At 46.6% G+C, this 23,387-nt stretch overlaps 4 protein-coding genes across 5 annotated transcripts; 2 read left to right on the top strand and 2 right to left on the bottom strand.

Moving 5' to 3' along the window:
* Positions 1-549: 549 nt before the first annotated feature.
* Positions 550-2,687, bottom strand: LOC112882875 (40S ribosomal protein S2-3-like). Its single transcript, XM_025948051.1, has 2 exons — positions 1,951-2,687; positions 550-875 (listed from the first exon to the last, which is right to left on the bottom strand). Exons 1-2 carry the CDS (start codon positions 2,626-2,628, stop codon positions 714-716), a joined length of 840 nt encoding a protein of 279 aa, XP_025803836.1. The 5' UTR covers positions 2,629-2,687; the 3' UTR covers positions 550-713.
* A 5,264-nt stretch (positions 2,688-7,951) lies between these two features.
* LOC112882132 (leucine-rich repeat receptor-like tyrosine-protein kinase PXC3) lies at positions 7,952-11,588 on the top strand. The gene is made up of 2 exons (XM_025947119.1): positions 7,952-10,601; positions 10,690-11,588. The coding sequence occupies exons 1-2, from the start codon at positions 8,231-8,233 to the stop codon at positions 11,013-11,015; spliced, it is 2,697 nt and encodes an 898-aa protein (XP_025802904.1). The 5' UTR covers positions 7,952-8,230; the 3' UTR covers positions 11,016-11,588.
* A 4,491-nt stretch (positions 11,589-16,079) lies between these two features.
* LOC112883253 lies at positions 16,080-19,400 on the top strand. Of its 2 annotated transcripts, none has more exons than XM_025948524.1 (3): positions 16,080-16,863; positions 18,854-18,923; positions 19,032-19,400. In XM_025948524.1, the coding sequence occupies exons 1-2, from the start codon at positions 16,159-16,161 to the stop codon at positions 18,920-18,922; spliced, it is 774 nt and encodes a 257-aa protein (XP_025804309.1). In that variant the 5' UTR covers positions 16,080-16,158; the 3' UTR covers position 18,923; positions 19,032-19,400. The 2 variants fall into 2 exon arrangements, with proteins under 2 accessions (XP_025804309.1, XP_025804308.1); XM_025948523.1 differs by having other exon boundaries at positions 16,081-16,863; positions 19,070-19,400.
* A 1,077-nt stretch (positions 19,401-20,477) lies between these two features.
* On the bottom strand, positions 20,478-22,120 carry LOC112881474 (V-type proton ATPase subunit G 1-like). Its single transcript, XM_025946176.1, has 4 exons — positions 21,961-22,120; positions 21,515-21,612; positions 20,913-21,013; positions 20,478-20,836 (listed from the first exon to the last, which is right to left on the bottom strand). The coding sequence occupies exons 2-4, from the start codon at positions 21,600-21,602 to the stop codon at positions 20,693-20,695; spliced, it is 333 nt and encodes a 110-aa protein (XP_025801961.1). The 5' UTR covers positions 21,603-21,612; positions 21,961-22,120; the 3' UTR covers positions 20,478-20,692.
* Positions 22,121-23,387: the final 1,267 nt, after the last annotated feature.

Genomic DNA, 23,387 nt, shown 5'->3' with positions numbered 1-23,387 from the left:
AGTACAATGGGAAAGCTGTGGGGGGTTTAAAAACCTGTTTTATTTCCCAATAAAAAGGAAGACTCAACCCGAAATTAATTAATACTTTTCATGTTTCTCGTTTTTCAGTGTTTCTGATGATTGCCCAATGCCTTGCCTCGAGCTCAAACAGTAAACTGAAACGATACCGTTATGCATGCATCTATGCCACAGATCATGCACATTTCATCAGGCTGCCAGTTGCATGGCTCAATGCAGGCAACCTCTCCTGACAATGATGATACCAAAGGAGGAAACAAAACAAGCAATGACAAGCAAGGCCCGAGCTGGGTGTACTGAAGAAGCGTCGTGTGCACTTCCGTCCCAGCAAGAAAAAGTCGGCAGTTCTTAAGACCAAAATTGAATTCGGGCCGAATTCACCTACCTTGTCCACTACCCAGCACATGGTACAATTTTGAATCTGTAAATTTGATAATTTATGATGTACCTAATTTGCACATAGTATATTTGCTCCACAGATAACAGACGCAGAAAAGGTTTGAGCATAAGAAGGTAAAATGCATGTGCGCATCAAACAGTAGAAACAACAGACCATCTGGATATTTAAGTGCATACCTTAAGGTTTCACAATTCAAAACTGAGATATGCAAGACAGTAATACAAAACCACACAAAAGTAGATAAGAAAACCAGTTTTCTACTACATGCAAACTTTGTTCTGAACCTCCAACAGGTTTAAGCTTCTACCGTCTCCACAGGGGCCTCAATCACAAGCCCCTTTGTTGGCTTGGCCAAGAGGTCAGTGAACTCCTGGAACGGGGTCTTGGCAAACCTAGTCTCAGCCCAGAACTCAGGAGTGAGGAAGCCGTAGGTCTTCATGAGACAATCAAAGGTGGCCTGCAAGCAAAAAAAGACATACTCAAACCAATATAAAGTGATCTAGCATTATCGGCAAGCCCAAACTGATTAGACAGATGATATAGTTTTTGTTAGGAATGACAGATGATAGAGTTGGCACATGTTAACCAAATAATGCACAGTACACAGTGGTCGAGCTGATGTTATATGGTGGAAACTAATTAAACAGTAGTCGTGGGTTCACACAGTAACAATTTCCATCCTTCATCGGCAGCCTACAGTTAGATGGAAGCAAAGCAACAAACACAATACAGCCTCAAACCTGCATTCTACTGACTGAAAAATGACATGAAATACAACCCACAAACTACCAGCTACCGGGGAATGGAACAATCATTTTTGAACAAAATATTCCAAGCAAAAGAATATACTAGCAATACAGCATACAAGATGAAATTGACTATTCATTTCTAGACCCTTTAGTAAAAAATGGTCATACACATTGACAATTCTTAATAAATCCAATAGTCTCACCATTATATTCCAAATTTATATAGTTGATGGTGGTCAAAGCTAAAACAGTATAACTTACATAAACTAAACCAACTTACACCTTTGAGAAGAAGAAATATAGAGACAAGCTAACGGCATTGAACACAACCCGCATTGTGCGAACAACATTGTAAATAACATGTTCCCAACCCAACTAAATGACAACCAAAATAGAGACCAACATCATGACCCACAGTGAACGAGTCAATCTAGAGACTTGGAATTAACATCAGCTAGTAACAGATGTTCTGGTGCATAACAAAGGTGCAAGCCAGACACACAACTAATGAAAACTAAATTGTTGTTTCTCGACTAGCTATTTACAACACTAGACCAGTAGTAAACAAGGCCTACCAAGTACAGAAATGAACATCAAACCACAACTAAGACAATAGTTATCCTTTGAAAGCTAGAATTGAGAACTACAAGCGCACAGCCAACACTAACTTCACAGTTAGAATCATGAATCTATACAAATTCGTACAATTCTGCAAATAAAGCATCGACGAGCAGTGCACATAGTAGCAAGTAAAAAACGAGAATTAGACAAAGATGTTTATACCTTGACGAAGTTACCGAGCGTCTTGGTGGAGCCGCGGGAGGAGGTGAACACATCCTCGATGCCGGCGAACTGGAGCACCTTCTTGGGCACGCGCGCGGCGACAATCCCAGACCCCCTGGGCGCCGGCACCATGCGCACGGTGACGGACCCGCACTTGCCGGTGACCTTGCACGGCACGGTGTGGGGCTGCCCGATCTTGTTCCCCCAGTACCCCCTCCTGACGGGGACAACCGAGAGCTTGGCGAGGATGATAGCGCCGCGAATGGCCGTGGCCACCTCCTTGGCGCACTTGACCCCGAGCCCGACGTGGCCGTCGCCGTCGCCGACGACGACGAAGGCCTTGAACCGCGTGCGCTGGCCGGCGCGTGTCTGCTTCTGGACGGGCGTGATCTTCATGACCTCGTCCTTGAGCCCCGGCACGATGGCCTCCACGATCTGGTGCTCCTTGACGGGGAGCGAGTGGAGGTAGATCTCCTCGATCTTGCGGATCTTGCCCTCCTTCACGAGGCGCCCGAGCTTGGTCACGGGCACCCACTTCTCCTCCTCCTGCTGGCGGCCGCCGCGCCTGCCGCCCCTGCGCCCGCCGCGGTCGCCGCGCCCGCCGCGGCCGAACCCGCGGCCAAAGCCGCCACGGTCCCCGCCGCGCTCGCCGCCTCTCTCGCCTCCGCGGTCCGCCATGGTCGGGTGGGGGGGTGGGCTCTCGCCGGGGCGGCGCGCTGGGTGCGGTGTGCTGGGGAGCGGCTTCGGCGGCGGCGGGAGGGTTTGGGTGGAAAGAGACGAGGAGGGTGGCGGCGGTTTATATACTGCGTGGCTGTGGAGACGATGGGATTAGGGTTTGGAGAATGGAAAGTTGGGCTGGGCCGTGGGGTGGGAGTGGATCAGACTGTGCAGTCGAGTTTATGTGGGCCAGAAACTAAGATGGGAAAGTTAGCTGGGCCCTGGAACGTTGTGATTCATGAAAATAAAGAGGATGTTGGGCTTTCAGAGCTGTGCAGCTGTTTAATTAAGCAACAGTTTTGCAGAGGAAATCAGTCTATTACCGTGTGTTTGGTCAGGGAGCGAGTCGGAGCGGAGCTGCTCCACTCCCCTTTTTCTGCGTATTTGATTGTAAGCAAGCAAGAGCGGAATGGCTCCATTACAGAATATTCCTCTGAGATTCGGAACGAGAGCGCTCGCCCAAAACGACCGGACGCGAGCGCTCTCGTTTCCTGCCTCCCGCCCCCCTCACCCCCCGGCCACCCGCCGGAGGACCGCTCGCCGCCCTGGCCGCCGGAGGACCCAGGCGCCAGCGCCCCCCCCCCTCCCCCGCCGCCGCCGGAGGATCCAGGCGCCCAGGCGCTGCCCCGCCGGAGGATCCAAGCCACCGCTCGCTCGCCGGCTATGTTTGAATGGGATGGTTCTCCAACCAAACACGGAACGGAATGATTCTGCTCCACCGCGCTCTCCAACCAAATAAAAAATGGAGCGGCTCCATTCTCAGAAATTGAAATGGAGCCGTTCCATTCAAGTTGGCTCCCCAACCAAACGGAACCTTAAACGAGGGCAATCAAAAGCCCATCTCTTATATACCTCTCTAAAAACAAAGTGAATGATGTGACAGGCAGGAGTGAGAGTGATGAAAAGCGTACAACTGAATTGCCCCCTTCGTCCAGCTCTCGCTTTCCTTTGGAATTCCCGGTGTGGGCTAACTGTCTGCTGGAAAAGGTTGCGGAGCGACCTGACGAAAGCTAGCTGAACTGGTTGCTGTCCTACGCTGGCCTTCTGATTACGGATCATCAATAATGTGCTAGCTCGGATGAGTTCTAATATGAAGCGAGACCTCGATTCTACAAGGAAATTCCTTGGTTAGGTCCAATTCACTCGAATTCCCTCTGTTTTGTTCTCTGCTACTTTCTTTTCGTCGGACTTCGACTCTTCGGCAAGAAGATTAGAAGAAGAACATGAGCCTAGCACCCAAAGTGCTGAGCCAGCAGTCAGACAAAGTTCAGGACAACACAAGAAAACACTGCTTCTGTATAAACACACAAAGACAGAGTAGTTAGAAAACAATATCCTGAATTTAATCATATAAATACTCCCTGCTCTTCAGAGGACAAATAAAGCAGGTTCCCAGTTTCAAGGGGCCACAAGCTCCGGAATCCAGCATCTAGCGAGATGCAAATTTAAACGGAACAGCACACGCAGTTAAGGAATTGCATTAGCACTCCCTGTACGATGACAACCCAGCATCAAGCTCCCAAAGGTCCGTTCAACACCAGATGGGAGGCACAGTACAAAAAGGCAAATAGAAACAACTGCTGCTCTGCATGGCATGAAGATAGAGTATCATATTCATGCCAGGTATCTATGAGCCAAAAAAAAGTAGGCTTCTTCTTTTCTATCTGATAGTACGTACGTGCTGATTCAGTGTGTGAAAAACAAAAGGGGGAAATTGTTTTGCAGAAACAACATGGGGGGGGTGTATGGGTTGTCATGTTCACAGACAAAAAAGGCAGGGTGTTGTATATATTTTTATTGACAAATTATATGATAGAGACGGCAACTGGACTCCTATTCAGAGAGACTACTCCCTGATACATGTATCACTGCCTGCCTCACTGGTGCCATGTGAACTGAATAGTGAATAGTAGAGTCCTCTCCTTCCTCATGCACACTGACAAGCACCAGATCATCTCCCATGCAATGGCAACTTGTCCAGTGCAATGAACCCAAAACACATGCTTTTTATGGCAAAAGTGTGGCTACATGGCGTTGTCAAATGTTGATGGCATTTGCTCGGCGGCACCACAAAACTGAGCCGTGGTTACAAGGCATTCAAAATGTGTAATGTGTAAGCTCGAATTATGGTAGGGAAAAGAGAAGGAAATAGTAAATTTTCGTGTGACGAAGGCATCTATCTGTGTCCCTTTTCTTCTGCCGCTTAATTTATAATTTTCTTTCTTGAGTTGTTTCCTACCAGTATATTTCAGCTTTAAATTTATACAAGACTAGAGAAATTTGCAAGCACAGTAGGATTTCTTAGAAATTTTCATGTTAATTTAGTACCAAATAAAAATATATTGAAATGATTGTACCTCAAAGATTGGTTACACTTGATCAGTTTTTGCCTTTTCGTAGTCTGCCTAACTTAATCTTGAAGGCAGAACGAGATGCGTCGATACATCCAAAATGTTGGCCATTTCCCACAACACATGGAACAGATTAAATAATATGATAATATTTGAACGTATGCTCTACAGCAGGACATCCCATGAATGCCCAGATTGCCCATTCCATTGATATTCCAGTAATAATGTCAATCTCACTCTGAAATCCAAAGAAAGATGGTAAGAGGTTACAAACAGAGCATTTTGGATTCAAATATATTCTTTTGAAAACATGCTGCTCCATGATTCTGAAAACGAGAAAAGCTATTAAATATATGAGAAAAGCTCTGAATAATATGAGAAACTATATTCTTTTGAAAACATGTTGCTTTAAGATTCTGAAAATGGGAAAAGCTTTTAATAATATCAAAATTGGATCAGGAAAATATGCAAATGTTTACAAGGGCAACTCAAGTTAAATCGGCATAAAAAGGTGACTTTTACCATGTTTCAAGTAAAAGGGCAGTGCAAGGAGAGAAGTCTTGTTTCTTTTTACCAAAGTTGCATTTTGCCAAGGACAAGTCCTACCCTTGCACACATTCTCTCTCCTTCATGAGATACATAATATTATTTTAATACGATGTTTGCGCTGTGGCAAATAGGAATAGTTTAAGAGCTAGTGTCCCTAACCCAATCAATAAAAGTGTCCTGCAAAAAAAATTGCAAAACATAGCTGTGTCCGCCTATAGCAACGATTTTTTTTTACATTTATTTCACTTATGATTGTACCTCAAAGTTTGACTACACTTGACATGCAAAAGTTTGACATAAACAATGGTGATGTACAATGAGTGCTCCAGTGCACTAAACTTCAACTTCCAAACTCAAAACACTAAACACGTTAGATAAACAAAAGAACATTACATTTTACGTCTATTCTTTTTTGTTTATCGTCAAGAGGTTTCCTTTTCACAGTTTATTTTAATATATTGCAACTAAAATCTGTGTACATACTTATAGGCAGTTATCTTTATGCATACATAGTAGAGTTTATTTACGAAATTCCCATGTTAATCAAAACAAAGCACGCATGATTGTACCTCAAAATTGCAGATTACACTTGATTCTGCCCTCATGATAACCTGCCTAAATATTCCACAAAAAGAAAAGGCGCAAACAAAACTTCTCCTTTCCTGATCAATCAAAAGAGGTAATCATAGGCTTAGCCACCCATTCTACTAGTCTCAGCAAAAGATCATTGCAAGCCATGATGGTCAGTGGATGCATTCCATCTTGGTACAAGATAAGAAAGTTTCTCACCTCACGGACAGAACAGATTCAGCTGCACACAAAATGGTCCTGAAAAAAGGGAGCCGTGTGCCGAAAGGAGGCACGGAATGGAACTCCGGAATCATGGCTTACGAGGACGTAGATGCCAATCAGCCAATCAGAGAAACCGCAGAAAAGAGCAGGCAAGCATGGTATCATCGGCACCATGCCGGAAATCAGGGGTGTTTGGTCCAGATCCTATCATATTAGATGTTTGATACAAATTAAAAGTATTAAATATAGATTAATGATAAAATTAATTGTGTAACCCGTGCTAATTCGTGAGATTAATCTATTAAGTCTAATTAGTTCATAATTTGATACCATGACGCTACAGTAAATATATGCTATTTATAGATTAATTGGATTTAATAAATTTATCTCACAAATTAGTCCGCGGTTTTATAGTTAACTCATATTTTGTCATATTAATTAACATCTGATGTACCCTTAACATCCAAATACCTTTGGCCGCTGCAAAAGGGCGTGCAAGGGGCCCTTTGTGTCAGTAGCTTAAGACAAGCCGTACGTGTAGGTTGGAGTAGTTTTTTATCGACCACCTGCAGCTGCTTGGATTGAAACGGAGGGAGGAAAGGAACGTAGCACAAAGATTCACCCGGCACCCGGCGCGGCGACCGAGAAATTCACCATGTCCAGCGGCGAATTGCTAGATGCACCAAGGAAACATGAGAAGGAAGGGGTGAAACCTTAAAAGGCTTAGATCTCCTTTCTACTTTTGAATCAGTCTTAATTAAAAATATGTTTAGCTCTAGACACTTGATAAAATTGAAATTGTATAGAAAAGATATGTTTAGAGTCTCATGATGATTTTGAAGAAAAAATATGAATGATATCTGTACTTGTCTTGATTTCTGATCAAATTTCAATGATCCAAGCATATGTGCTCATGCTTATTCTTGCATAGAATTGCCCTTCCAATTTTCTTGAAAAAAAGTAAGAATATTTGGTATGTAATCAGAATTGTTATGAGTGTGAAAACCAACACATGATATTTATTCTGTCACTTTATTAGTCAAGAAAATGTGTTTATGATTCTTGCCTAGGATTGCCCTTTAAATTTCTCTGGGAAAACAAAAGTGAGAATATTTGGTATGTAATCGGAACTTTTGTGGGGGTATGAACCACCACATGATATTTAGCTCATCAATGAAGAGAAATTAATACTTTTAGTGACTATCCGACTCTTATACAAAAATCTGCTCGTTGCTACGTCGGTGTAAAAAATGAAACCAGAATGATAGCAACCATCAGTAATTTCATGTACATTTAAAGATTTTGGTTCTGACTCGTTTGGTATTTTCATGTCCACTTGAAGAAAAGCATGTCTGTGTCCCAGCTTGATGAACCATCGCGTAGTAAAATTTATTCAATCATATTATCAGTCAAGAAAATAGTAAAAGAAGATACCCAAGTGTGTGCCACTTATCACTTCGGTGTACAAGAGCAGCGTTCACCTAGCCTCAATCGTCCGGGTACCCATTGCCGTTTTTATCTCACACACTGACTGTAGAATTCAACCCAAATGCACTGAGCACAAGACCACCTTCGTCTGCCCCGTCTGCCCCGTCCAACTACCTTTCCCCTTCCTTCTCTCTCTCCCTCTAAAACTCTCTCAACACACTCCCCTTCTCTCTCTCCCCCTGACGGAGTGCGAGTGGGAGCGAGCGGCGGGCAGCAGCAGCCACGGCTCCTGTCGCCGTGCTCCCTCCTTCTCTCTCCTCCCCTACCGCCCCTAAACCACACAAGAAAAGCAGGCGCACCCACACGCGAGGCCTGGCCCGGGCACCACCACCACCACCACCACCTCGCCCCCGCGGGCCAAGAACCCCGCCCCCCGGCTCCAAATGCCTCCCTCTCTCCCCCCGTCCCGCCGCGGATTCCTCTTCTTGGCCCTCCTTCTCTCGGCGTGCCTCGCGGCGCCGGGCGCGGGCGGCGCCGGCGGGGATGGCGCGGCAATGCAGGCGCTACGGCGGGAGCTCGCGCCGCCGGGCTGGGGCCCCGGCGCGGACCACTGCGCGTGGCGCGGCGTCACCTGCGCCGTGGGCGGCGGCGGCGCGGTCACCGCGATCGACCTGCCGCGCCGGGGGCTCCGGGGGGACTTCTCCGCCGCCGGCGCGCTCCCCGCGCTCGCGCGGCTCGACCTCTCCGCCAACTCGCTCCGCGGCGGCGTCCCGGCGGCGCTCGGCGCGCTCGCCCGCCTCGAGTTCCTCGACCTCTCCATGAACGCGCTCACCGGCGCCGTCCCCGCGGCCCTCGCCGGCGCGTCCGGCCTCCGGTTCCTCAACCTCTCCAACAACGCGCTGTCCGGCGCCATCCCCGACGAGCTCAGGGGCCTGAGGGAGCTCCAGGAGCTGCAGGTTTCGGGGAACAACCTCACCGGCGTGCTCCCCGGGTGGCTCGCCGGGCTCCCCGGCCTCCGCGTGCTGTCCGCCTACGAGAACTCGCTCTCCGGCCCGATCCCGCCGGGCCTCGGGCTCTCGTCGGAGCTCCAGGTGCTCAACCTCCACTCCAACGCCCTCGAAGGGGGCATCCCCAGCAGCCTCTTCCAGCTCGGCAACCTGCAGGTCCTCATCCTTACCCTCAACCGGCTCAACGGCACCATCCCGGACACCATCGGCCGCTGCCGCGGCCTCTCCAACGTGCGCATCGGCGACAACCGCCTCTCTGGCGCCATCCCGGCGTCGATTGGGGACGCCACCAGCCTCACGTACTTCGAGGCAAACACCAACGACCTGTCCGGCGGGATCCCCACGCAGTTCGCGCGCTGCGCCAACCTGACGCTGCTCAATTTGGCGTACAACCGCCTCGCCGGCGAGGTGCCGGATGTTCTCGGGGAGCTCAGGAACCTGCAGGAGCTCATCGTGTCCGGCAACGGCCTCGGCGGCGAGTTCCCAAAATCAATCCTGCGGTGCCGGAACCTGAGCAAGCTGGACTTGAGCTACAACTCTTTCCATGGAGACTTGCCGGAGGACATCTGCAACGGATCACGGATGCAGTTCCTTTTCCTCGATCACAACGAGTTCTCCGGTGGCATTCCACGGGGAATTGGAGGCTGTACTCGTCTGCTCGCGCTGCAGCTCGGCAGCAACAACCTGGGTGGTCAGATACCAGCTGAGATAGGCAAGGTGAAGAGTCTGCAGATTGCCCTGAACCTTAGCTTCAATCACTTTGTCGGGACGCTGCCACGAGAGCTTGGGCGGCTTGATAAGCTTGTCACGCTGGACTTGTCGAGCAATGAGATATCAGGCCAGATCCCAGGTGATATGAGAGGGATGCTGAGCTTGATTGAGGTCAATTTGTCAAACAACCGGCTAAGTGGCTCCATACCGGCTTTCGGACCGTTCCAGAAGAGTGCAGCCTCCAGCTTCTCCGGCAATGTCAAGCTGTGTGGCGACCCGCTGGATGTGGACTGCGGATCAATTTATGGTTCCAATTATGGAATGGACCACAGGAAGATATCTTACAGAGTGGCTTTGGCAGTTGTTGGCTCCTGTGTGCTCATCTTCTCGTTGGTGTCATTGGTGGTCGCATTGTTCATGTGGCGTGAGAGGCAGGAAAAAGAGGTAGAGGCAAAGAAGGCTGAGGCAGGGGAGGTGGTAGTGGCAGCGCCGCAGGTTGTGGCCTCAACCGTGTTCATTGAGAGCTTGCAGCAGGCCATCGATTTCCAGAGCTGTGTAAAGGCGACATACAAAGATGCGAATGAATTGGGCAATGGAACATTCAGCACAACCTACAAGGCTGTCATGCCGTCTGGTATGGTTGTGTGTGTCAAGAAGCTGAAGTCCATTGACCGTGCGGTGATCCACCACCAGACGAAGATGATCCGAGAGCTCGAGCGCCTTGCGCACATTAACCACAAGAACCTGGTGCGTCCCATTGGTTATGTCATCTACGATGACTGTGCGCTGCTGCTGCACCACCATATGCCAAATGGCACCCTGCTTCAGTTGCTCCACAATGACTGCAATACTGATGGCGAGAAGCAGAAACCTGACTGGCCAAGGCTGCTGTCAATTGCCGTTGATGTTGCTGAAGGGCTGGCGTTCCTCCATCAGGTTGCCACCATTCACCTCGACATCTCTTCAGGGAATGTCTACCTTGACTCACATTACAATGCGCTTCTCGGAGAAGTAGAGATCTCCAAGCTGCTAGACCCTTCAAAGGGCACTGCCAGTATCAGCGCGGTTGCGGGCTCATTTGGTTACATACCTCCAGGTCTGAACACTTGGTAACCTTGCTAGAATTTCTTCTATATGACTACAATCATGAACATTTGTTTGCTGTTGCAATTGGTTTCTTGCAGAGTATGCCTACACAATGCAGGTGACGGTGCCAGGCAATGTGTACAGCTATGGCGTGGTCCTGCTGGAGATCCTGACATCCAAGTTGCCTGTGGAGGAGGAGTTCGGGGAGGGCGTGGACCTCGTCAAGTGGGTGCACACCGCGCCCGCGAGGGGTGAGACGCCAGAGCAGATCATGGATCCCCAGCTGAGCACCGTGTCGTTCGCCTGGCGCAGGCAGATGCTCGCCGTGCTCAAGGTGGCAATGTTGTGCACTGAGCGCGCTCCAGCGAAGCGGCCCAGGATGAAGAAGGTGGTGGAGATGCTTCAGGAGGCCAAGAACAGCTGAGCAATCTCTTCAACCCTGAATGCGGAGTCAGATTGCTGCTTGGGAGATGAACCGAGGTACCTAAAAGATCAAATTTCTGGTCATCGGCGCGTCGAGTATGAAACCCAGTAGCGTTTTATTGGCTGTATATATTCGGTAATTAGTACCCCGATCATGTGCTATTTACCTCTGGATGTTGAATCTTGAAGCATCAAAGTACAGTGTTGAAGACTTGCAGCGCTGCTGCCTGCAACTTCAAGTGGAGAATGTCTCGTACATAATCTGGACGGATCCTCAACTAGGCAAGTCGTTGATCTATCTTGAGGAGTTTCTTCTAAGAAAATCAAAAGAAAATCAGAAAAAAATTCCTATCTTGAGGCTGCCATCTTGAAGAGGTGGTTGTGCTCGTGGTGCTGTTGTCATCGCTCGCAGTTCAGGATGGTCTTCTTCCCTGTTCATGGCCCATGATGACGTCGCAGGGATGGTCTGCGTCTGCTGAGTTGTCTTTTGTTAATCCATCTCTGTTTGGAAGAATAATATCCTCTGCATAAAAAATGTCCTTTTTTTTCATTTTAAGGCTGATGCATGGAACAACCTTATTCGGGTATGCTTGTATTGCAGCTTGAATGCTGTGAGCCTAACCTTTGGCAATGCAGCAGCTACAATTTCCTTAGCCAGCATCTACTTGCCTCCAAGTCTGTAACAACTTGCCTAAAACTTGCCATAGACTAGATTTACTCATTTACATTAGTTTGTCAAGAATATAAACAAGCACTACTACTGTAGTCTGTAGAGTGTACCTCGACGGGTCTTGTTCAGGAAAGCGACCCCAGCTTCTGGCCGACCACATCGCCCTGTTCAGCGATGAGCACCCTGACAAGTGCCCAGCTCCAGAATCTGATGCTCCCTCACGCTGCTCTCATCCTAGTGGGGGCGAGCAGCAAAGCGACGGCGACCTTCGACGTACGGCAGCCATGATCGCACCACTGCTGGACAAACAATTGCGAGAAAATGAGGTGTCATGAGGCTACGCTTATAATTTGCATCGGATCGAAAGAAATAAATCGTACTGGGTGGGTCAATGATGTGATGGTTAAACCTTGCATTTTTTATAAAAAAATCGATTTTTTTTCTGTGTGTATTTTTCCTTGTCAAGTAATGGAGCAGGGGATCTGATGTGCCGTCATAACTGTTCTTGTTGGCTATTTTGGTTGTATGGGTTTGTCAAACCTTGATGTGTTCAAGTGTCAGATGATGTACCTCGCGATCGAGAAAGGTACTGTGCCCTCATGATTTTCAACAGATGCAACCACCATCGGCCTTAAAGTGGATTTGGAAAAGGCAAATGCACGCAAAAGTCTTCGCTTGGCTCCTTCTCATGGATAGACTCGACTACACCAGAAACATACCCAGAACAAAGAACTTGCTCGAACCTCGGAGTCTGCCGGTAGAATGTGGAAAATAACTCTCCATGTACATGTTCTGTGGGATTGCTAAATTTGGGGTTTCTATCCAGATTCCAGACGAGGAATAGGGTAAAAGGAAAAAGAAAATCTTATGGAAGTTTCCATTGTAAGGTAACGGCAAAATATAATTTGGGGTTAATAGAAAGTAAAATATACTTTTTTATGGTGATTGAAAAATACTAGCAGCTGAGTAAAGGAGAAGATGGTGACGGCCAATAAGCGGGAGTGCTGAACTTCGGAGCCAAGTTTCAACATCAAAACATTGCAAGGGACAAAATCTGTATGGTTGTGATTGGTTGCCTCTACAAGATGTTGTCTATGGTTATAGAATGCAACCCAGTTTTGATTTGGCCCCTGGCAATGCAAAAAGGGCATGCAAGCATGGCTAGTGGAAAACAAATAAGTTTCGTTCCCTACTGTACAGGCTGCACAAGGTAAAAAGGGTATACTTGAATATCTTAAGCTACAGTGCTACACAACCAAACACGAGTTTCTTGCATTCATTTAATCTGGTTAATATGTGAGAGTCTGAGTTGTACAGTGTAATCGTTAAAAAAAAAGATTGGTCTAGGTTAGATTTAATCTGGCTAGAAACTGGTGTACCAATCACAACCTATAAAACTAGCAGAATTGAATGGACAAAATCTGAAGATGGGCCAATGTAAAGTTTCTACCTAGACACTATAGAATTTTTTTAAAAAAAGGATAAAAAAATAAAATTGGGAAAAGGGTGCCGGTTGGGAACATTTTGAAAAATGGGTACCTCCCGCCCGCTGATCGGGCGGGAGGCGGCCTCCCGCCCGATCAACAGGTGGGAGGTTCCCCGAGAGCCTCTTCGCAAATAAGAAATTCGCGAAGAGGTCCCTGCGGGGGCATCCCGCCCACCCAACGGGCGGGATGTGGTCCCGAGGGGCACCCCGCCCTTTGGTCGGGCGGGAGGTTCCCCCCTATATAAGCCCCAACCTGTCCCAAAAATTTCATTTTATCCAGCAAAAATCAGAAAAAAAAAGAAAGAGAGGAGAGGAAGAGAGAAGAGAAAGCGGCGAAGCCCTGTTCACACGTCGATTTGGCGGTATATTCTCATTCTAGCCGTATAATTATATGAAAATATCTATAATCTAGGAAATATTTCTTAGAGTAGTTATGTTTTGAATAGTTTTTTAGTATTTTTATTTATTTTTAGTATAATTTATATTCTAATAGTTTAGAATCTGTAAAATATAATCTGAGAATCGCTGAAACTTAAGGTCGTCGTTGTGTATTAATATGTGTATAACTAGTTTATTAATGATTGACAGATATGTCTTTCGAGAAGGGTATTTTCAGTATATATTACGGAGAAGGAAATGTGATTTATGGGCCGAATGGGGTAGATTTAAGTGAATTCAACTGTGCGGTCAGAGGAATTACCAGACCGCACGAGTGGACATTTGAATCCCTATGCAACTGGTTAATGAGGGGATTAAGGATTAACCAGGAGACACACACTGTGAGTGTTCAGTGCGTCATAAATCGTACCACTCACGCTTCGATCTGGGAGCTGATGCCACTTGCAAGCAACGAGGACTGGTTAACTTATTTGCAAAATGCAAATCATTGGCAATGGCCACTGGTACTCCTTGTCAGTGTGCACTAAAACCCTTTGATAAACATTGAAGCTGCACCGGAGGATGAAAATATTGATAAAGAAGTTGAGGAGGCAAACATTGAGGCAGGTGGCACCGCAGCACCTCAATGCGTGGCTGATGAGGGGGAGAACATACCCTTTATTGTTGAACAGCTGCAAGACGAAGAACGTGAATTGGATGAAGCAATGAATGCCGATTTGTCTGATGATGAGGATGATGTGACTGAAGAATGGGTAAGCAGCGACTTCAGTCATCTTGTCGTAGATGACGGATCTAGCGAGACTTCGGATTGCAGGGAGAATGAAATTGTCCAGGGTGCGAGGTACCACTCAATTGAAGAGGTGAAGGAAGCTGTTAAGTGTTGGCCTCTCTCTTATGCGAGAGTTTAAAACAGTTGAGTGCTGCGAGGTACCAACGTCGCCGAGGTTTACAATTGGGTGCTGCAAGGTGTTTGTGGGCTTCCGCTGGTTACAATTGTGGAATTCATCGTCCGCGGGTGTACCGATTACTTTAGGGAGCGGTTCACTAAAAATCAGGTATTCATGCAAGATCCTGACAAATATTTTGGGAAAATGATAACAGAATATATGACTAAGAAGACAGAAAGCGGCCGGCTACACCACGTACGGCAATATAGTACACAGGAGCTCAAGTTTGAGGTATCTCATAAAGACAGAGAGCGACGTGGCATGAGACGTCAAACTCCTGTAAAGGAGTGCATTCTCAAGTTTGATGGAACTTGTTGTTGCTCATGCATGAGGCCCAAGTTGCTGCACTTACCTTGTTCTCATGTAATGGCTGCTTGTGCGGATATTCGACATCCTGTCGATATATATATTTCCCATTACTTCAGAAAGGAGACAATTGCCAGCTCTTGGCAATATGAGATCTATGGGTTCCGTTTGGTTGGATCGTTCACTGAGACAGCGAATCCTGTTATATATATTTCAGACCCAAGATCATCACGGGTTAAGAGAGGGCACCGTCAGACACGGCGTATTCGTAATGATATGGATGAGTCAGAGCTCCGTCCGAGGATACAACGCTGCAGTACATGTAATCAGATTGGACACACGTATAAACGTTGCCCAAATAATGATGCTGGCCCCAGTTCTGCTGAAGCTGGCCCTACAGGTGATGCTACAGATGGAAGACCTCCGGTTGCATCAAGGAGTGTGAGACATCGCCGATCGAGTGCTAGTACGTCATCAGGCATCATTTAGTTGTAATTTTATTTGAACGTTGTTTGCTCATATGTAATATTTGCCGCGTTGAGATTGTATCAGACCTAGATGCGTATTTGTAATATTTGCCGCATTGACTAAAGACAGAATATTTGGATTCATGTATTTGTAATGTTTGTAATGTTTGTTATCATATTATTTTATTTTTAATGGCTTCATGTATTGTACTATCGTAATATTTGGATTCTACGTTGCAAAACGGTATTGTTTAACCATCTTCGTACGAGTTTTACATACCGTAATCTTCTTCGTAAAATTGAATTAAAATTTTATATGCATACATAAGAGTATGGCGAATAAATCTTGTATTTGAAAAAAGTCTGAATTTCAAATAGTTTGTGAAACATAAATTCTAAGAAAATATAACAAAAATCATAACCAGGGGACCTCCCGCCCACTGGCCGGGTTGGACGCCTGCTTCAGCGATTTCTTATTCGCGAAGAGGCTTTTAGAAATTTTTTTGGAACCTCCCCCCCCCCCGATGGGTGGGTGGGAGGTCCCCGGCCCCACGTTTCCTGCCCGTTCAAAGGGCGGGAGGTACCCATTTTTCTAATTTCTCCCATCCGGCTCTCCTTTTTCGAATTTTAACTTTTTTTATCCCCTTTATAAAAAAAAAACTCGACACTATAACCGGCGATCAGCCCAAGAGAGCCCATATTTCCAACAAGTCGGCCTGGCCCATGTAAGGCTTCCTTGCACCCACACTCCTGCAGCGCCGACGTGGCCGCTCCCTATTGGATGCCAAGGCCCAAGTCCCCACCGCCGCGAAGCTACCACTAGTCCGTCCCCAACCGGATCCCCCGATTCCCCCGCAACCGCGTCGGCGATGGCATCCACGGCGTCCACCGGCGCCGGCGCCGGCGACGGCGAGAAGCCCTACGCGCACCTCGCGAGCCCGCTCCTCGCGCCGCCCCAGCCCCCGCAGCAGCCCTACTACGCCTACCCCGCCGCCGCCTACGCGCACCCCGCGGCCCCTCCCCCGCCGCCGCCCCCGACGCTCGTCTTCGTGCCGGCCCCCTGCTCCCCGGTGCTCGTCCGCCTCCGCCGCCTGCGCCCGCGCCGCGCGCGGGGCCTCTGTCGCGCCTGCGCCCGGACCCTCCCGCTCCTCCTCGCCCTCGCGCTCCTAGCCGGCGCCGCCTTCCTCCTCTACCCCTCGGCCCCCGCCGCGCGCGTCGAGGGCCTCCGCGTCGACCGCTTCCGCGCCGACCCGCCCGCGCTCGACCTTGGCCTCGCGCTGCGGCTCCGCGTCCGCAACACGGGCTTCGTCCTCCCGCTCCGCTACCGCGCGGTCTCCGCCGCCGTCTCGTACCGCGGCCACCTGCTCGGGTCCGCCCAGGCGCGGCCAGGGTCCGGCGAGCTCGCGGGCAGGGGCGAGGTGTACGCGGATGCCGAGGTGTGGGTGGACGCCGGGAGGGTGCTGGATGACGTGGTCGACTTTATCGCGGACCTGGCCACTGGCTCCGTGCCGCTGGAGATCGTCACGGAGGTGGTCGGCTCGATCAGGGTCTTCCGTTTCCACATCCCTGTGAAGGTAATTGCGTGTTCTCGCGGTAGATTTTTTATCAATTTTACGATCCCATTGCCAGTAGCTTGCTTAGGAGTCAGGGTCGATTCTTGTAGTTGTACTGTTTGCAAAGATGGGGCTTTGGAATCGGGTTAGAAAATTTGTAACGCCTAAGGTCTTGCCATGTTATAAGTTTAGTTTTTTGGTCTGTTTAAATACTAATCTGTAAGATTAAAGCATTTCTGTTAGGTTGTCAGGGGTTGGGTTCAACTGTTCTGTACTTACCCATTCAGTTCTTGTCATGTATTGCATGGTCTGAACTGCTGAAGGGGATTTGCATGATCACAAGGACTTTTCTACTCACCTTGAGATGTTTAATTTTTCTATGGTTCCTAGCTTAATTGAATTACGATATTGGTTGTGATTTGTGAACTTGTGATTGGATTTGTTTTGAAAAGAATTGGAAAGATTTGTAGTATGGTTACTTTATCCAAAAGTGCACAACAGGTATAGCTCGGGTGTGGGAAGGAGAGTTGGAAAATAGTTCTTATATTCCATAGGATATGTCCTAGCATTTCTCTGGACACCACTATCATATTTGGTGGTAAGCGAATATGGAATAGGGTTCACTGGCATCTGCTTTAGTGTCACAGTTCTTTGACTTGTCATTTCCATGTTAATAAAATTAGAGGGTTTATTTTCAACCTCACTAATGGGTTTTTGTTTTATGGGTTCCTGTGTCAGCTGGCATTTACTATAGTGACGTAAAGGAACTGTGAAAAATAGTTAATTGCTACTAAAATATGGACCCAACAAACTCTATAGGCCATTAATAAGAATATTATGTTAGTCTGTCCACCTCCATTGTGTCAACATCTTTTTAGTCATGAAGTTTATATATTTGGGTTGAATGTAGTTTAGTGTTTTCTTGAATGTGGCCTTTGGCAAGTTCGGTCTAACAATCAGGCTCATTAGAAAGAGCAATTTTTTTTTCAATGAGAATATAGATGTATATAAAAAAATCTAATTACAGAAACGTTAACTGCGAGGAACACTAACACAAGGTGCCATTAAAGAATTATTGGTACAAAGTAGTCAACAAGTGCATGAGTGAGTTGGTGCAAAAGGGTTTAGGATAAAGGCAAAGGGTTTCATGGTGGATGAATATAAGAGTCGCCAAAGGATTGAGCTACTACCTTCAAATCAAAAAGGATATTGCCCTAAAATTCATGCTGTCAATTTTCAACACTTTAGAATTTTGATTACTATAGTGCATGTGAAGCATCTAAATGCCTCATAGACAAATACTAATAGACTATCATCAAAATCAGTTGTGCTTTTTCTGACTAAAGCTACATATGTATTTTGTTAATACATTTGATTAGGAGAATGCAAAAGTACTTGTCCATGTAGGTAATGTACTATTTTGCCCTGAAAAGATGCCTCCAGATTTGTTATTGGCATGCACTATTGCATGTGTCTAGTTGTACAAATGGGAAACAGGAAGCCATTCTAGATTGGATAGCTAACTGATGCAAAATTTGAGTTCCCTGAAACGGGCTCTTCTGGAAAGTTGAGAGTTGCTAGCAAGTGAAGGTTTTTAACAGATTGTGCATGTGGTGGTGAACCATTAAAAATCAGAACATAAGAACAAATCAGCTTATGAAGTTTTTAAGTGTCCTGAGGACTGGAAGTTTGTACTTTATAAGTTTTTTTTTCTCGAACACACATTGTACTTTATAAGTGAATGTTAGGTTGCTCACCCTATTTATTTCAAGTCTCTCAGGTTTGCTGATTTCTTAATGGAAAGCTAAATAGTAAAGCTGTCCTCCTGAGCAAAATGTGCTAGCACATTTCTTAATGGAAAGCTCTTCCCTCTAGCCATTTCACAAAGAATATTCATTTTTTGCTATGAATTTAGTAGTGTTGGTATCATAATGCAGTACATCGCTTTGTATATTTCCACTATATATTCATGACGTAATTCTTGTGTGTGACAACACTCCTGCTGATCCAGGGGCTCATATCGTGCTCGGTGAATATCAGCCCAGAGACTCAGAGAATCATAAGCCAGGATTGCTATTGAGGTAATGATCTTATGTTCTGTACGCCTGTTACATAATCAGTACTCTTTTGATTTGACACTAGCTGCGACTTATACTCACATTATGAGTTCTGCACTCTTTTTTCTGCAGCGACAGTAATTTGAGCTCTTGATGGAACATTGTTTCACGATTACTCCAAAAGATACTATCGAGTTGCCTGCCTGATGGAACTGGAGTATATGCATGTATATAATTTGGATATTGTACTGTGTAGGCTGGAATAAGAAGCAAACGTAGCATCATATTGGGCCGCAGGGTATACCCTGTCCTGCATACATGTCAGAACTGCTTGTGTCTGTATCTGTGTTATTTTGTTCAATACTAAAGCATCTAGATGTACCATAGCATAGAAATTAATCATGGTGTATGATTGGACCTGAACATGTATGTGGAGTGGTAACTTATGATTGGTGGTGATAATTGAATTGAAGCGTGATACCTGGAACGTTCCTGAGTCAATATCTGAATCGACCGAAGTGCAATGCATCAAACAGCTTCTTCGGTGTCACATTTTATTTTGTCCTTTGAACTTTTAAGTCTGTCCTGTAAGTCCTTTTTTCTGCAACCTATAAATATTCAAGTACCAAAGCTGGTACTGGTACCACTACCTACGGCGTTGCGCAAGTACGAAATGAATGTTGTCTGATTTTACTTTTATAATGGGTCTGATGGTTTGTTGGATCAGATCTTCCATGTACCTTTTAAGGCTCAGAGATTCAGACCCGCCGCACCAATAATCAGCACCACTTTGTCCAGAAGATCTGAAGGACAAAATGGGTCCTGAATTCTGATGGCGCCAATGGGTGGCCATGTGAGCTTGTTCACTTTGTTCTTCCACCTGGCATGCTTGGTTTTGGGTCATGAACCTGTTCTTGATGGGATGGCATGGACGTGTGGTACACGAACGCGATGATGTTGATGGAACGTGCCAACCTGGGGTGATCGTGGCACGGCATCCATGCTGTCGAGTCGCTTCGCCGAGGGCCAAATGTATCGACTCGTCTGTGCAATCTGCATACGCGCACTCGCTGTGGCCTGATTGTGACAACTCTCTGCTCTGCACTTTGCCTTCCAGCACATAATAACTGGAGTTGATGCCCTTTACCTTAGAACGTACAGCATTTGCATAGAGTTAAGTTCATTAAACTCACCATGATGCATGTATATTACAGGTGTTGATAGAATTTTATTGTGATTATAAATGCATGTATTAAACTTGTCCAAACTAGAGAACTTTATCTTCGAACAAAATTAAAACAATTAAGTTTTGAAATAAAGGGAGTGTTCAGTTTGACAGGCTTTGTCCTGTGCATCAAGAATAGCAACCATAGCAAACCGTGACTTGTTGAACAGGAACACCACAACTTTATACGCAGTCTCTCTCTGTTCATCAAGAACAGATCCACTTTTCTCCATTTCTTTTTCCAAAACCACTCTCCCAGTGTTAACAGAGATTGCACTCCATAATTTTTTTTGCGGATGTCATACGATATATAGGAAACTAGCAGACCCAGATTGGGAATCAACGAAATAGTATGTTCAAAATTCGAACATGAAGAAAATATTTACCAATATACCAAACAATGAGCAAGTTCTGATAGTACCAGGCACGGTTGCTGCTCTACTGCGGCAGCTTATTCCGTGGTCAAGGAATTACAGCCATAAGTCAAATTATTTCTCACCACGCTCTCCGAAATAATAAATGGGCAGATGATACAAGCTTGCGATCATATTTTCAGGCACGGCAAGGCTCAGTTCTTCACGGTGGTGACATGCCTCAGGAGCATCTGGATGACTTCTGGGGAGATGCTTGCAGCCTGTTGGCTGAGCTGTTCGATCTTCGCCGCTGTCTCCTGCTCGAGACGCTTGACATTTGCACCAGAGTCACCGCTGCTCTGCAGACAACAAGAAGATAGAAGTTAGGTCCCTGAAATCCTAGGGGGGAAGAAAAGGATGCGCAGGTGTGCGTACCTCTGCAACCTTCCTCTCGAACTCAGCCTCCATCTGTTTACGGTATTCAGCTATTTCCCTCTCAGCCTCCTCTTTCGCTTGCCTAAGCCTTGCCGACTTAGCTGTTGGATATGGAAAAGATTCAAATTTACATTGCAGCCTATACAAATGCGGAAAGCATATCCTTCTGCTTTTCATCTACATAGCTGCTGCTGATACCCAGAGTAGCTTTGCAACTATCCGGTCTTGCTAACTGAGCAAAGAAAAGTAACTCCCAACTCTAAATTGCACAAAGATTGTTATACGCAGATTTGTAAGTTGAACTGGCATGTAACAATGGTTGATATGATATGGCCTAATAATAGGCTGAAAGAGGAGCTAGACCCTGGTAACAGATGCAAACGTTAACCTATGCCCCCAAGGCAATGCCACAACCGAGATGCCGATTTCAATACACCTTGCAACCTAAAAGGTGCATGTATCGACAATAGCATTGAGAACAAACATATGGACGGCAATGAGGTATCTCCCGGGCAACATAGCCAGGATTCATGCTCGGCTACTTGATCCACAATGCTAGATCCGCAATGGCTGAGCCCAACGAAAAGATAAGGAAGCATTACCAGCCCTAGCCGCATTGACGATCTGCTGTGCCTCCTGCTCCGCGGCCAGCAGCTGCTGGATCCCGCTCTGGCGCCTGCTCCCGTCCATCTCCCAGGCCCTGGACGAAGGAACACAGAATTCAGAGCCGGCTAAACACATCAGCAACTTCCAGATCAAACAACCCGCAACGCCGGACGAGGAGTTTCACGCCGTCATCCGAGCCGTGGCGGAGGAGACAGCAAATCCGCGACGAACTGGATAGCTCGCGTCCCAGTCAGTAGCCCACCGGGAGAGATTTGGGTTCCAGGGATCGCACCGACGGACCGATCCAACGGGACGGGGCGTACGAGCGATCTCGGTCGGATCTGGACGCGGCGGCGAGCGATCCGGGGGAGGGAGGGAGGGGGGGGGGAGAGAGAGAGAGAGAGAGAGAGGACGGGGGGAGGGACCTCGGCGCGGGGTTTACCTGGATCTGAATCGGGGACTTCGGCGACCGGAGCGGAGGGCGGTGGTGGTGGAGCGGCCGCGAGATTGGGGAACAGATCGGGGTCTCTGGAGGACTCTGGCTAGCGAGCGGGTATACGACGTGGCTCCCCACCTCCACGCCGGAAACGCCTTGGAAAATATTATTACAGTCGACGGAGCTGGGACGGATTTGTTTGTACCAAAATTCGTGGAATCGAATACGAATTTAATAGGATTCGTATACGAAATTTATTGAAGGAGGACCTAGTTGTACCACAAAAGTGTGCGAAAATTGCAAATCTGGCCCTCTCGCATTTTTCGTTCAAGCTCTGCTATTGCTTTAGAGGAAAAATAAGGAGTCCATTTTGTAGCATCCAACTGCTTATTTAATCAACTTTCATGGATTATAAATTTATGTAGAATTCCTCGTGACATGATGTACTTCTATTACATGTTTTCTCTATTATTCCTATATCTTGAAAATTTCAGAGTTCTAAAGAATCCCTTGAGAAAAAGAAAAGGACCTCCCTATTATAGCCTGTCAATAAAATGCAGGGGAGTAGTATGTATATATATATATATATGTATGTATATATAGTTGAAATAAAAATATTATAGCAGATACTTTAGCTAGGAATAATGTTTATAATTTGAGTGAAGGCAACTTTGATTTCATTAGTTATTCCAATTATAAATATAAGCAAAAATTGGCTACAAACACACTGTGTTTTCATGAAATTGGTTGTTCAAGCCGAAAATGGAAAAGCAGCGGCAAAACACTTATCATCCAACAAAGAGTCTAAGGTCAGATTCTTTACTGATTCTTTACTGCAGGACATCGCCAACAGTCTCGCGAATTTTTCTGTTTCCAATGGGCAACAACATATAGCACGAAAACACGGTGTCCTGTGCAAAATCTGCATAACGTAGTGACAGGTGTCCTGTGGGAAAGAAAACTTTGTACATGGTCAAGTTGGGGCAAACTGTGTAACATTTCTCGTATGTGAATGAACGAGAACCCATTTGGCAATTGTCAACCTTATAAGAAAAAAAAAAGAGCTTGAAAATCCCCCACACAAATACGCGGCGGAACACCGATAGCCGTAGTGGCGAATCCAACCGACATATGAAGAGGGGGATCATCTCCCTTCTCTTCTTCTTCTTCCCCACTTCTTCTTCATTCTTTTTTCCCAAAAATAAAGAGGGGCTTAGGGGAGTATCCATTAATCTTGGGGAGGTAGGGAGCTCTCCCCTAACCCCTCCTTAGATCCGCGTCTGGATGGCCGTATGTGTGGCATGACCAATTTGTTCCGGGAGCCACACGTATAGTGTTCCTAGCAACTTTTTCTTGATGCAAGATCGTCTTTTTTTCCGGGTAAAGAGAGAGCTTTATTAGCTAGATAGAAAGTTTAAAGTCATTTGAAAATT

The sequence above is a fragment of the Panicum hallii genome, chromosome 2, assembly GCF_002211085.1.
Source record: "Panicum hallii strain FIL2 chromosome 2, PHallii_v3.1, whole genome shotgun sequence".
NCBI classification, from domain to species: Eukaryota; Viridiplantae; Streptophyta; class Magnoliopsida; order Poales; family Poaceae; genus Panicum; species Panicum hallii.
Note: the sequence above shows the minus strand (reverse complement) of the source record. Positions and strands in the feature narration are given on the sequence as shown.

Excerpts from the sequence above, each read along its gene's own strand:
- LOC112882875 (XM_025948051.1), bottom strand. The coding sequence starts at position 2,628 with ATGGCGGACCGCGGAGGCGAGAGAGGCGGCGAGCGCGGCGGGGACCGT. Across the intron at positions 876-1,950 it reads CGCTCGGTAACTTCGTCAAG|GCCACCTTTGATTGTCTCAT; the intron begins GTATAAACATCT and ends TTTTGCTTGCAG.
- LOC112882132 (XM_025947119.1), top strand. The coding sequence starts at position 8,231 with ATGCCTCCCTCTCTCCCCCCGTCCCGCCGCGGATTCCTCTTCTTGGCC. Across the intron at positions 10,602-10,689 it reads ATTTGGTTACATACCTCCAG|AGTATGCCTACACAATGCAG; the intron begins GTCTGAACACTT and ends GGTTTCTTGCAG.
- LOC112881474 (XM_025946176.1), bottom strand. The coding sequence starts at position 21,602 with ATGGACGGGAGCAGGCGCCAGAGCGGGATCCAGCAGCTGCTGGCCGCG. Across the intron at positions 21,014-21,514 it reads CGTCAATGCGGCTAGGGCTG|CTAAGTCGGCAAGGCTTAGG; the intron begins GTAATGCTTCCT and ends CATATCCAACAG. Across the intron at positions 20,837-20,912 it reads TCGAGAGGAAGGTTGCAGAG|AGCAGCGGTGACTCTGGTGC; the intron begins GTACGCACACCT and ends TGTTGTCTGCAG.
- LOC112883253 (XM_025948524.1), top strand. The coding sequence starts at position 16,159 with ATGGCATCCACGGCGTCCACCGGCGCCGGCGCCGGCGACGGCGAGAAG. Across the intron at positions 16,864-18,853 it reads GTTTCCACATCCCTGTGAAG|GGGCTCATATCGTGCTCGGT; the intron begins GTAATTGCGTGT and ends CTGCTGATCCAG.